Raw genomic sequence first — 14,774 nt, forward strand, 5'->3', positions numbered from 1 at the left:
TTTACTGTCAAAAAACCTTAAAACACTGAAATGTGCACTTCTGAAATTGTAATCGTATTTCCTTTCGGGTTTAAGGTTTTTAAGGTTTTAAAGTAGCAGTTTAAAAAAAGATTGAGAAAAACTGAATGATTTTGTCTTGTAGAAAGCAACAAAATGACAGAAGTATTTCTACCCTTTCTACCACCTGATCTGCTTGTGTCAAAAATTAAATCCCACTTCACCATCAGCCTCCAGAAAGTCTCATCAAAGCAAACTACACATCAGGACAAATTTAAAGGGTGTTTGCATGTGGACAAAACGTCAAGTATGAAATTATTTTTATAGGTATTTTAAATAATTTTGCCTTTAACAACACCAAGATAGCGGATAGACAGTGCAGCAAGTTCCACAGCCAGACTCGACTCATGTTCATTACATTTCTTTATGATTTGGTCAGTTGGCCATAGCTGGGATATTTTTTCTATAAACTAATACTGAGTAAATTACATAAACCAGTTTACCTTTGTAACATTTTCTGTTTTAGTACCAATAATAATCCTCTATGCTCCTCCTCATGGATCCCTTTGTGTGTAACTATGCTTGTGTATGGAATGAACTTGAACTTAAACATGCTTACATCTAGTGCTGAATTTATACATTATCAGGAACACAGTGGAGATGTCTCGAGAGGTGATGATATTAGATGATATGTTTTTCTAGATGTACTGAGTTTATATGGCTGTTACCTTGGACAGGTCTCCATTAAAAAGGGTTTTGATGTCAGTGGGACTTCCGAGTTAAACAAAGTTTATTATAATAATAACAATAATAATGATAAAAAATAACAACAAATATCATTATACATAAATGGATGATTGTATATAGATATTTAAAGCCGTAATGAACACATTAAAAAATGAGAAAAGAAAAGAAAAAAGTTTGGGTGGTAATGGTAAATGGGCTGGTCATGTCCCTGGGTTTCTACCAAGTATTTTGAGTTTTTGTTTTGGGCTCATAATTAGTTTCTTTTAAATTTAGTTCTGCATTATTTAGTCTTGAGTATAGCTCTTGCTAGTGCCTCTGTGTTTTGTTTCTAGTTCCTTGTTTAACTGTGTTAATTCCCCTTTGTGTCCAGTCTGTCCTGGTTTTGTCCTGTCCTGAAGTCAGTCTCATTTCTGTATCCTTTTCATCTCTAGGGCGTGTCCTTGTCCTAAAGCTTTTCTACTCTACACGAGTAATCGAAGTGTTTTATAGAACATACCTCATTCACCGATTCATACAAGCACTTCTTTTTATTCATTCACACAGATTAATACACATATTAACACATTAATGGATGCATTGGAGAGCAACTTGGGGTTAGTATCTTGCCCAAGGACACTTTTGCATGCAGACTAGACTATAGTTACCCCAGTAAATGGGTGAAATATAGTGGGTAATCCCTAAATACCTGAAAATACCTGGAAATTGGAGCAATACAAAAATTAATTTAAAAAAATGAATACATACAAAATAAAAACTATATGGTCAGAGCTCCTGGGCAGCTCAGCAGAGTGAGTCCAAGCAAGTCAGGAAATTTAATAAATATACAGATCTCTGTATAATGGAGACCTTCCTCACTTTTAATGGTTACTAAGAATAGCATTACACAGATGTTTAGACTGGAATCACACAGCTGTCTTGATCAAAGGGAGGATGACCCAGTGCATGACCCCTGCCAAAAAAGCCCCCACACTATGCTGGGAGACAGCTTATTGGTTGCTTTGCATTTGCTGCCCCCTCATGGGGTTATTCAGACTGGTCCAGATCAATATACTACAATAACCTGCTGTTGATACAGATGAGGGAAAAAAATCTACTGCAGCTTAAAAAAATAATTATGCAACTTATTTCCAGGTGAGTCATCGCCCTGTATTACTGCATTGTTAACCCTGATCTCGGTTTCTCCACCTGCCAGATCCCACTTTAAACACTGCTAAATAATAATAGAAATAAAAAATAACCAAAATAGTTATAGTACACATCACAAAAACAAAGTGGTCTTTCGGCAGTTGAACACAGCCTCTACAACACTTAGTGTGTGACTAGGTACCAAGAATAGAATAGAATAGAATTCAACTTTATTGTCATTGCACAAGTACAAGGCAACGAAATGCAGTTTACATCCATCCAGAAGTGCCACTTCTGGACTGGCAGAAAACAAAACCACACTGTAAGAAAATGAAGTCAACATGTAGTGATCATGAGCTGGCCGTGATGTTTCTAAACAAGAAATGTAAGAAACTGAGATTCTGTTCCATCCAATTCTGAGGAGAAGCAGCAGCAGGGAGACTGGCATGGTTTGATCCAGGAGTTAAAGCTGTATAGTGGCTTTTATACATATTTCAGGATGTCAGTGGGACAGTTTGAGCTCTTGCTGGCAGAGTTGGGACCACATCTAAGGAGGCAGTGAAATCATTTTAGAGTGCCCACTGACCCGGAGCAACATCTACTGTAGCTGTGAGTCTGAGATTAAATAGGATTACTCTTCTATTTCCCAAATCAGTTTTTTTTATCAGTACTGGTTCTGAAAATTTAAAAAGAATCGAGCTTGGTTTGAAAAAATAAATTCCGCCAGTTACACGGTTGGTGTAAACAGCTGCATTAAGAATAGTTGAGTCTGAAAACTAGTTTTAACACATAAAATATGTCCACTGATTTTACATGTCTGTTGTGCATAGGCCTTTATTGCTATAATATTCTTGCAGCCGCTTCAGTCCTTTACAATCCAAGGCCTACCCTACAATCTAAAACACAGCTGCAACATATTAGTCACTGTGTGACATTGTTTAGCCCTCTGCATATAGCCTTGGCTGCAATAAACCTTAAATACCACTAGTATTCACTCAAAGAAGACAAATGATACCACAGTAATTTATCCCTGCAATATTCTAAGATTTGCACAAACATTAACCTAAGTACAAAGAAGCAGCTATCTAATAACGCTAATATATTATATACTACTATATACACTAATACTTATAAATAATGATTCAAGACAATTACAAAATTTGGCAGCTAAAATAAAACTAAAACAAAAATAGACAAAATTTTAACAATGAATCTGTCAGCTCCCATCTTTAACTAGTTATTACTATTATTAATCTCTTCCACAGTATTTCAGTCACTTAACTGCCTCCTAGAAATCTCAAAGACAATCTCGTAAAGTAAAGCTAGAGTTTTAATTTATGAGTGCATCTTACTAAGATTTATATATTTAAAAGAAGAGAGCTTAAAATGGATACAGTAGCCAACTCATATTTCCACAACTATTTATAATGCTACTTTTCACAGTTTTCATGGAGTGCAGTTTTGTGTATCTACTTACAGTGAACAGTTAGCTGAACTGAAGCGTTGGTCATGCCCACTATGTTGGTGGCAGTGCATACTAATAGGAAGTTGTTGTCATCCCTGCTTACATTGACCAAGGTTATGTTGATGGAGTGAATAGTATTGTCGTAGACTCTAGCCTGGAGGGACAACAAGATAAAATAAACAAGCATAAGCAACAAAAATATGGTCTAATAGAAACATTGATTGTTTAGAGCAGTGGTTCCCAAACTTTTTTTGCTGGGCCCCCCTTGTTTCACAAGAAAAATGTTCGCGCCCCCCCTTGCGCGCGCGCGCATGCACGCAGGTAGTAAGAAAATAAACTAACTCTTTTACGCTATGTCCACACCTACACGGGTATTTTTGAAAACGCAGCTGTGTCGTCCACGTAAACAGCGTTTCGAATCACCGAGAACGGAGATTTTTTAAACTCCTTTTTTGCGTTTCCTTGTGGACCAGGAATACAGAGTTCATCACACAACCTCAAAGGTATGTGCCTTTTTTCACGTCACGCTGTGCGCCACGTTATTGTTTACATGAGATGAATTGCAGAATGGCAGATAGAGACTAAATACTGTTAATCTGACTATCTGCAGGTTTTACACGCAGTTACTGTCCCTCCATTTACAAAGGCAGAGGCGTCACGGTGTAATTATTTTACATGTAGTTGTTTTTTTTCCTGTGTAATAATATTCAACATTGCTATCAATACATTTTTCAAAAAAATCCCTCTGCAAAATGGGTTCAAAAACATAAACAACTGTTGGATGCTGTTTGTCCGTGATTTGAACCGAGGGAACAAATTGTGGCAGGATCAGCCTGATGTTATTTGTATCCCGCTGTAACTTTACTGTATAAAGAGCTAACATCTCCAAAATGTCAGGAGTAGTTAGTCATTACAACAAGTGTTTGTGAACTAAAAATCAAGAATGTGGGATCCTGTTTGTCCGTGATTTAAACAGCCCAGTGCTGCTCCCTACGCAGGGAAAACCAATCCTGCAGGGAGACCTACCTCGGCACTTGTGCAGGTGAAACCAAAGGGAAGATATGCTTCACCATATTTTCTAGTCTTTGGCTTAGAATGAAGTTGGTTTGGAAACATAATCAGCTATGCTTCATCTCCTGCTTTGCGTTTGTGTGGGCGCCTGTGCTAGCAGTGTCCAAGCGTTGTTTTTTTTTTTTTTTCCCCTTTTCATGCCGCGCCCCCCCTGCAATGGCTCTGCGCCCCCCCCTAGGGGGCAGGCCCCACACTTTGGGAAGGTCTGGTTTAGAGGATGTCATGGTCCTGGGCCATGTTGGCCCAGCATTCTCAGTTTTCATGCGTCTTGTATTTTTCTTTATTTATGCCTTGGTTCCCAGGTTGTCCTGTTAAAATGTTCCTTATTTGATTACCCCCTGTGTGCCCCTCTGTGTATCTGTGAGCCCTCATTTCCAGTGTTGGGACTAACGCGTTATTAAGTAACGCGTTACAGTAACTACGTTATTATTGTGGTAACGAGCACGGTAACTAGTTATTATGCCAAAATCAGGAACGCGTTAGTCGTTACTGGGATTTAGATAGGGTCGTTACTCGTTACTTCGTGTGGTGGCTATCGCGGAGCTTCCACAGATTCAGTAACATTAGCAAGTGGTGGAGGCAGCGGGTGGATGAGGGAAAGGGGACGCAGAAGGAAAAGAGACCCGAGGCAGCCGCCGGTCCAAGTGTGAACTGAACTTCAGGTAAGAAGTTATGACCTGCAGTCTATCTGGGTCAGATATAAACCAAGTTTAGGTGGAGTTTATTTTCGTTATTCTGACTTTTTTCGTACTGCGCACTAGCTAGCATGACGGAGTTTCTATACAGCTGGGTGGGTGCTATGAAGTTAACGATGTTAAACTTTATTTTGTTCATAAGTTATTAGAGTTGCCAACCGCCCCGTCTGGTATGCAGAGGAAATATTACGCGTTTCTTATTGAGGTGAAAACGAACAGTTTGTCCCGTAATTCAGCTACAATGAAAAAGGCACAAAGCTGGAGTTATTCTGTGTCTTTGCTGCACAGCTGCCTCTTCTTCTTTCATTCATCCCCCTCCCTCTCCCGTTTCTACTTCAATCATGAAAACTGATCAATGATCAGCTGATCGGCTCTCTTGTTCGTTTATCGCCCACTTTGCGCCAGAAAGAAGAAACCAGCCGATGTCGCGTTAAACAACAGCGGCACGTTTAAGCTTGATCAGCTGTTGTTAGAATTTATTTAATATTAATTTCTAGTATCAGCTGATGTTTGCTGGAGCCACAGCTGCAAAAAAGCTGCTGGTCATAATATCGGTTTGGTTATCTGGTGAGAGGGAAACATGAAGATGAAACCAGGAGATGTCCTTACTGAATCATCAGAGCTGAACAGGTGATGGAGAAACAGGTTTACCTTTTAGGTGATATGAATGAGTTGAAGGGAAGTTATGAACTGTTTCTGAGAGACAAATAACACCAGGATCCTTTTTTATGTAGCTGACAGCTGGTAACTGTGCAGGTGCGGATTTAGCAAAGTTTTGCCAGGGGGGCCAGGTAGGGCATTAACAGGGAGAGGTGGGCACAAAGAAATACTTTTCTTTCTTATTCTCATTTAAAATGTCTCGCTTTTAAAAAATAATTATCTGAATCTTACAACAAACGATTGATAGATTGATACATATATACCATCAAAACAGTGAACATCACTGTCACAACAGCGTTTTCATTCAAAGGCTGTATGATTTTTCCTATAATGGTGGGCCAGTCTCTAGTCAAAACGCCCGGGCCAATTTTTTGTCCCAGTCCAGCTCTGTATGCAGCTCATCTGCAGTCTGGTGTTACCTACATCTTCCTATTCAGAAGGCAGAATTTCAGAGTTCTGAGTACAATCGAAAGCACCACGACTGCAGTTTTTGTGTTGGATGTAAAAGGCGCACATGACGCTGGGCTAGAATCATGGCAGCGGTCAATGACGGTCCAGGTGTGGGATTTCTCTCGTGGAAATATGCACATTATCTTTTCCTTTCTATTGGTAGGTGGCACAGTGCACTTGTGGCAAGTAAACAAGCTAGAAGACTGGCAAAGTTATGGAAGCAACACATTAACAAGAGAATTCTGAGTAAAACCAAAGTTACTTTCCCTAGTAACTAGTTACTTTGAAAGTAACGAGTAACTTGAAGTAACTGAGTTACTTTTGATAGAAGTAACTAGTAATGTAACTAAGTTACTATTTTAAAGTAACTTACCCAACACTGCTCATTTCCCCTCGTGTTTCATTCAATGTTTTCCCCAGCCCGTTATGTCTGTTCTCTCTCTCTCCTCCTGTCTGCACCTCTGTGCACTTCCTGTTTTACTTTGTCAGTCTCCTGACTCCTGCCGTGTCTTGTTATAATTATCAGTGTCACCTGTGTTCCCCGTGTGCTCCTACTTCCCTCGTTAACCCTCTGTTTATTTATGTCCGCGTCTCCCTCAGTTCAGTGTCACATTTTCCCTCATGACTGTGTGCCCCTCCATGTGTTTCCTTGTGAGTCAGTTCCTTTATGACTTCCCAGTTTAGTTTCATATTATTTTGTATCGCCTTAACTTCCATCAGCAATAAAGCTGTATTTTGAGTTCAGTCCTGTTTTCCCGTGAGTTTGCGTTTGGGTCCTCATCCTGCCTGCACACAGCCTAAATATGACAGAGGAAGCAATTAATGAACTATACTCAGCAAGACCAATCGAAGAGAAACGGTCTCAGCGGTTAGTTATACTTTTATTTATGAAGAAATTTATGAAATTCATCGCTAGTTTAAAAACACACAGCTCAACAGAGTTCTGAATCTGAAGAAAGAAACTTGTCTTGTTCCAGTTTTCCTCTATCAGTGACGAGTAGTAAGATGTCTTTCTTTACTGAGGTTTTTTTTTTTTTTTTAATTTATATAGAGTAACAAAACACTTTAATAAATATCTACTAAATTAGGGAAACACTTTCGAGCTTCTGGGTTATCTGTTTTAAGGAGTGCGTTTCAGAATTATACTACAACTCAAACCTCTCTGATTTGTTTCTTTATCTGAGTAGTCATGGTATCCAGCATCGTACGCAGTGAGGATGCTCACTATGTGGCAGTGAGTGGTCTCCAGCTCCACTGCAGAGTGCGTGTGGTGTAGTGGGTTCAGGAGGCGGTACCAGGGAGGCTTGCAAGGCAGCCGGAATTAATTCCCTTGGGGGGTGAGCTGAGCTGGAGAAGTGATGGCCGGAAAGTTGTTGGGAGCAAGAGCACGAGTTTTGAAGTGTAGCTGCACTAAATAAATGGAAAAATTGCAGTACTAAGCTGAGCACCAGATGCAATGTCCTGGAGAGGCTGGTCGGTCAGTCTGGGTCCTCTTCACGGCTGCCCTCCGAAGGCCTGTGAGAGATGCTGCACCGGATGGGGGCAGAGGATGATCCCCAGACATTCCTCGACTTGTTACAGAACATGACACAGGAATGCCAATAGCCTACAGAGGAGTGGTCACTATGGCTATTGCTGCTCTTGTTGCGGGAGGACCAGATGGCGGCCCTAAGCTTGGCACCATCTTCGAGAAGGAGCTTCCCTGCTGCATGCAAAGCCATCCTGGACCACCTGGGCCTCTCTCTGGAAAATCACCGCCAGTTTTCCAAAACAGCAAGATGGCAGCAGAGGATTGCCCTTCACATTTGCCCTGCGACTCCAGGATGCAGCAGCAAGTAGTGCTGCAGCCTGGGCTTTTGAGGGGTTAGGTGTCGCTGCTGGAGATAGTGGTCTACAAAAAATTTGTTCAGTGCCTTCTTGGAGAGACTGCACCGTAGGTCTGCTGCCATCGACCAGTGAGCCAACACACATGTATATTAAAATCTCTAACAATGAGAACACGATCATAGTTGGGCATAATCCCAGCTACAAAAAAAAAAAAATCAGGGAAGTTGTTTATGAAGTTCTTATTGTATTTCGATGACAGCGCAGAAAACTGGGTTAGTGCGACCTATTTGAAATGAGGTAAATTCGAAGCTGGAGAATGAAGATTGTAGAAAGCATTGCTTACATTTGTAATCCTTTTTGTATTAATATACAGTACAGTCGCCAGAATTACTGGGCATAAAATCTGCTCGGACCAGGGTCTACCACCCTCAGCTGACAGGTTGGTAGAACGGCTGAAGACTAACAAAGAGGTGAGGCAGTTTTTGGGGGTTGCTGGCTATGACGACTGGTTCAACAATTAGTTGTTGTAGCTTTGTTAATTAACCCCTTCATATCAGTAGCTAAAGCTAACTTTTAAAATAAATCCAAAGAGTACAATGGTCTCTTTCTAGTAATAATTATGTCAATAAATGGTACCAAGAAGACATAAAAAAGCTATTTATGAAGGAACGTCCTGCTGCCATTTGGTATCAATTTACAGAATGCAGTCATTTCAAGCCTAGGATTAGTCCGTTCTCTGTGAAGTTGTGAATTTGTGCATGCCCTCCCTACCTCTTGTGCATTGATGGAGTGCAAGCCAGTGACAGGCCAATCCACTTCAGGTAATGGTGAACCAGAGCCATTACAGATTGCCGTTACTTGATCACCTTCGACAACTGTGAGGTTGCTGTGGCTGACGCTGATATCTGGTAGGTCTGAGAGGGGAATACAGAGAAGGAGAAAGAGAAAAATATGTTATCCTATGTTCCTCCTTCTTAATGTATGTATTCACCAAAGTCGTTTCCATCCTTTTCACAAAACCCACCATCATCTGAACGAGCTCTCCTTAACACCATACCTACCTAATACCTCCTCATCACCTCTGTTCCCTTCAGCTACAGGTCTATTAAAGTCTGCTCTAATCACTGCTCTCTCCACCCTGGGTGTGCTCTACCACTGAGATTCAAACTGAAACTGATCTGATACCACCCCAAAGTTCAAAATGTTTGAAAATGGCTAAAACTTCCAACTGTGTTAGGTTTCAAGTTCACCAAGTTGTCACTGTGGATGTCCAGGTACTTGCCCCACCAAGTCAGCACCTTGTCCCAGCACAGACACAGGCCATGTAGCCATCCTCTTCCTGCTGCAATGACCACTAGATCACTAGGTTGTCTAGCGTTGTTCACATTCAGAAGCAGATGATTACTCCAAGAACACTTCACAAAATCGTTCACATATGCTTGATCCACCTCCTACTGTACTGCTCATCACTAATACACTGTTCAAAAAACTTTGTAAAAAGATCAGATATTAATGAGGAAAAAACCCTGCTGGATATCTACAGTAATATCGACTGATAATGTGTTAGGAACAAAAGGATGTCACATCATTGGTTGGAAATGACAATGATCAACCTACATTGGGCTGAATTCAAGCACGCAACACATTCCTTCTGACTCTCTCTCCTGACTTCGAGAAAGAAATTCATGCCTTAATTTCATCCAGGTTTGATTACTGCAATAGCCTTTATTTTGGAATCAGTCAGGTCTTCTTTTCTTTGCAACTAATTTTGAAGGGGGCTCCTCCTGACATGTGCATGTAAATAGAGTAAGACCATATTTCAGATTTTTTGACTTCTTTAGACTGACCTCCAGTACATTTTAGAATTTTTTGTCATTTTAAGTCTTTAAATAGATTAGCATGCTCTCACCTTTCCAAAATTTTAACAATGCACGTCTAATAGATCTTTAGGGTCAGCTGATCAGATTCTTCTGGTTTTCCAAAAGCAGACTAAAGCATAGAAAAGATCAGGCCATTTCTGTAGCTGCACCTAAAATTTGCAACAGTCTGCTTCTTTAAATTAGGAACTCACCAACTCTTGATACCTTTAAACACTTGAAGACCCATCTTTACACCCATATCTTTATGCCCTTGTGTTTAAATGTGACACTATGTTTTTTTTCTTGTCTTAAGGTTTTTTCTGCATTTTCCTGCTCTGTTTTATTCCTTTTATTTATACAACACTTTTGTTAACCCTTTTTGTTTTTAAATGTGATTATAAATAAATTGACTAAGCTCAGTGTGGACCAGGGCATCACTAAGATCCAGGACAGATGAAACCTGATGGGATTGGATGGACTGAAACATAATGTCCCAAAGGAGTTCTATTGGATTTATGTCAGGCAAGCGTGGGCCCAGTCAATGGTATCAATTCCTTCATCCTTGAGCAATTGCCAGCATATTCTCACCACACCTAATGGCAGTGAGGATGCTGTTGCCTAGCCTGTAGAGGTCTGTGTGTCCCTCCAGAGAAATTCCTATTCCTACCATCACTGACCCACCATCAAACCAGTCATGCTGAACAACATTACCGTCAGCATAATGCTCTCCACAGCTTCTCCAGACCCTTTCACATCTGTCACATGTGCTCAGAGTTAAACTGCTCTCATCTGCACACGATGCCAGAGGTGAAGCTGCCAATTCTGGTACTCAATGGCAAACGCTCATTGAGCTTCATGGTGCCAGGCAATGAGGACAGGGCCCACTAGGGGATGTTGGGGCCTAAGGCCACCCTCCTAATTCTGTTTCTGATAGTTTGGTCAAAGATATTCACATCAGTTGCTTGATGGAGGTAATTTTGTAGCTCTGGCAGTGCTCATCCTGTTCCTCCTTGCACAAAGCAGCAGGCACTGGTCCTACTGATTGGTGCCTTCTACATCCTTGTCCAGCTCTCCTAGGGTCCTAGCATTTCCTTTGCCTCACCCTTTGGTCATGCTGCATTCTCCTCAGTTCTTCTCTGTGCGCAAACCTGAAGATGTTTGATTTAACCCTTTAATTAAGTAGTTTCTTTTGGTCACTAGCAATGCAAGGCTTATTGTTCATTTTGTTAGTCTGTGATGCAGCAAGGGAAACTGTTAATGTCTCCTCCATGCAGATTATAAAGTGCTTTCCAGGCTCCAGACTCAAAGCAGACCCACAGTGTCTTCACAGCCTCATGAACAACTCTTGTAGATACAATGTGTTGTTAAGCAAGAGGAACATACCTTGGTGTCAGCAGGACTACATTATGGTCAGATGGTCTGAAGAGGGATTGCAGTGACAACAGTAAAAAACCCCAGAATTCAGGGCTGGCATCATTTTTTTGGAGGAAAGAGTGATGTTACACGCTGCATCTTCATCAGCTGATGGTTCAATGTAAACAACACCAACAATAACCGATAAGAAGTACTATGAATGCAGTCTAACACCTTCCAGATCAATATCTGGCCCACATAGTAACATGTCCAGGATTGCACCATTTTTCAGTCACTAATGCTGTCATCTGGAATGTGTGAGTTCAGCCATGTTTAGACGATGCACAACATACTAAACTCTCAGTAGTCCCTCTGTGTCATAATCAGCCCTCTTTAATCTATCCTATGCTCAAGGAACTCACATTCCCCATAATGTTAGCTGGAATGGACAGGTTACATCTCTTATTTTTGAATAACTTAGCTTTACCCATGCAAGCCCATTGTCTCCTCTGGAAGAGACAGGAGACAGATTATTCTCCTTAGAATACCAGGTCTTGCTCACCAGTGTTAAAAAAAAAACCTAAATTAAAGAAAAAAAGCCCAATGAGAAAAAAATGTGTTTAAGTAGCAAAGTCATAAACACAAGGGCTACTGCAACAGCTTGCATCTCAACACAGCACCATGGTAATATGAATACAGAGAGACAGAACAAAGAAGAACAAAGAGATACACATTCTTAGACAATTGTGTTTTGCTTGATTACTTTAGTAAGAGTGTGCCTGTGTGTGTACAAAGGGGGGAAAAAAGAACAGCCATCTGCTGGAGCTGCAGTTCCAGTCAGTGGCAGGTGCCTTCTTCTTTGATCTTTGAACTAACAGGTAACTGAGAACTGAAGATATAAGAATAATTTAACCAAATGGCATTTCTAGTATATAAGGTGTATGTTTGTGTGTGTGTAAAAACATTTCTGCCAACATTTCTATTATTATTATTATTATTATTATTATTATTATTATTATTATTATTATTATTATCATCTTTTAATAACAACAACAACAATAATCATCAGCATCATCATCATCCTCAAGCTAGTGACTTTTATCTATTTTCGTTTAAAGGTGCTGTGCTCAGTTTTCTCTCTGCTGATTTTATGAGGTTGACATGGATACCTCAGTAGCATCGACAGACTTAAGCTGGGCAAACACTGCAATTTTTTTCAATCGCGTTATTCAGCTCCTGCTCAAACTGTACGATTGATTCGCAGGGGTTAGAAGTTTGTAGGTCACGATGCAGAGTCTCACACTATACAGCCCGAGGCTCTGATGCAACCTGAGTGCTCACACTGTGCGTCCATAAAATGAAGGTTATAACAGAAAATCTGTCGCTTGCTCTCCCTCTCTCTTTCTCTCCGTCTTTCACTCACACAGACACGCACACCACCACCATCAACTTTGCTAAATTGCTAATAAAAAACATTGATCAGGCAGCTGTGATTGAGCAGCAATGTCCATCCAATTATTTTCACGGTTGTTGTAGTCGTGATAATTTTGTGAGGCCACATCGAAAAGGCTGAGATGAGCTTTCCAAAGTTGTGCTTTCATCGCTTGTGTCCAGATCGCACGCTGCACTGCCGTGCTGCTCCGTTTTTCACTTTCATTTCTGTGTTTGCGCGTAAGCAGTGTGAGAGGCTGCAGTGACACCCTCACGACAGCCGACAAGATTTCAAACAGGTTTGATTTTCTTACGACCAAACGATTGATGATTGGGAGCTGGACGTGAGGTGTTAATCGCTTCTCGTTACCCATGTATACTACACGATGCACGACACACGATGAAGGCGAAACTCGGGCCGAATCCCCAAAACGGTCGCACAACTGAAAAATCGGCTCAAAATGGGCCAAAAATCGCACAGTGTATGCCCAGCATTACTGAAAGAAAGACAAATGCTCTGACCCAAGTTCCATCATTTTACTGGCTGCATCTTGATGCATGCTAAATCATCCAGGTAAGTAAATCTCCAATAGTTGATTCTGTTCATATCACATCAAATTCACCAGGGAGGATATGGAAAGTGGCAGGTTAGCCTTCTTAGACTGTGAGATTTCCATCAGTAATGGGGGACATCTAAAAGCTGATGTGTACCGTAAACCTACGCATACGGATCAGTATTTAAGGTTTGACTCTCATCATCCACTGGAGCATAAACTGGGTGTCATCAGGACGCTACAACACAGAGCAAACACCAACCCCACAGACACAGCAGCCAGGGAAGCAGAAGAACAGCACCTCAAGAAGGCCCTGAGTAAATGTGGTTATCCCAGCTGGACTTTTGTCAAAGCTGGGAAGGCGCCAAAAAAAAGCTCCAGCCGATCCAGGAGAAAAGGACAACCGCTGCCTAAGAAAAAACCTGTAGTGATCCCGTACGTGTCAGGAGTATCGGAGCAGTTGAGACACATTTTTTCTAAACATCCTGTATCTGTGGCTTTTAAACCCCAAAACCCGCTGCGCCAAAAATTGGTCCACCCCAAGGATCGGGTCCCCCGACACAAACAGAGTAACATAGTGTACGCTGTTAAATGCCAGGAGGATTGCCAGGATTTATACATCGGGGAAACAAAACAACCTCTGGCGAAGCGGATGGCACAACACAGAAGAGCTACCTCATCAGGCCAGGACTCTGCAGTCTATTTACACCTACAGGCTAGTGGACACTCTTTCAGTGATGAGGATGTACATCATGCTGGTTTGAGTGCGGAGTCAAGGAGGCCATTTATGTGAAAAGGGAAAGACCATCTCTAAATCGAGGAGAGCGCCTAAGGGTACATCTTTTGCCATCTTACAATGCTGTGATTGCAGCCATTCCCCAACTCTTGGTGAATGGTACTCATGCCCATTGATCAGTGGGCTTTGATCAGTGGGTTTTGGTCAGTGGTTGTTGATCAATGGTCATGAGAATTTGTATAATTAAGATTAAGGAACTGACCTCCCAGCCCATTGTTCCTTCACTGGGCTAGTTTCAGTCATTATGCAAATGTACTGTTTATAAGATGAAACCTGCAGTAAGCTGAGACTGAAGAAGTCACTTGGATGAGTGACGAAACGTTTCTCCCACAAAACGCTACGTCCAGATGAACAGAATCAACTACTGGAGATTTACTGGCTGCAATTAAATGGAATCAGCAGTCAGAATACCATGTTAAATGTGTATATTTAGAGTATAAATATAACCACACAAGCTTACCACAACTGCTGATGTTCATATCTTGAAGCAATATTCTCCTGTAGTTGTCAGCACAGTATAACTGCTGGCTGCTAAGACCTGCCTCTCCTCTCTGTTGCCATAGCTGCAGCCAGCGAATCTCACAGCCGCAGGTGAACACCACATCCTCCAAATGCCTGAAAAGAGAAGAGCACTGACAGCATTAGCAATGCTCTAAATGTCATACTCACCTTTAGACTCACTGCCAGCGGAACAAGAACGTTTGTCATTTTCAAAACTTTTTAAGAAGGTTCTATAGAACTAGC

General features: G+C 41.2%; 1 protein-coding gene across 2 annotated transcripts in view; it reads right to left on the minus strand.

The window, feature by feature from the left end:
- ntrk3a (neurotrophic tyrosine kinase, receptor, type 3a) overlaps window positions 1-14,774 on the minus strand; it is an 80,249-nt gene that overhangs the window by 27,817 nt on the left and 37,658 nt on the right. For both annotated transcript variants that reach the window (XM_085166503.1, XM_085166502.1), the window contains exons 5-7: window positions 14,491-14,645; window positions 8,809-8,951; window positions 3,347-3,488 (exon numbers count right to left, since the gene is read on the minus strand). In XM_085166503.1, coding sequence (XP_085022629.1) covers window positions 3,347-3,488; window positions 8,809-8,951; window positions 14,491-14,645 — 440 coding nt within the window. The remainder of the gene's footprint in view (window positions 1-3,346; window positions 3,489-8,808; window positions 8,952-14,490; window positions 14,646-14,774) is intronic.

Source organism: Neolamprologus multifasciatus, chromosome 7 (assembly GCF_963576455.1).
Source record: "Neolamprologus multifasciatus chromosome 7, fNeoMul1.2, whole genome shotgun sequence".
Classification (NCBI taxonomy): domain Eukaryota; kingdom Metazoa; phylum Chordata; class Actinopteri; order Cichliformes; family Cichlidae; genus Neolamprologus; species Neolamprologus multifasciatus.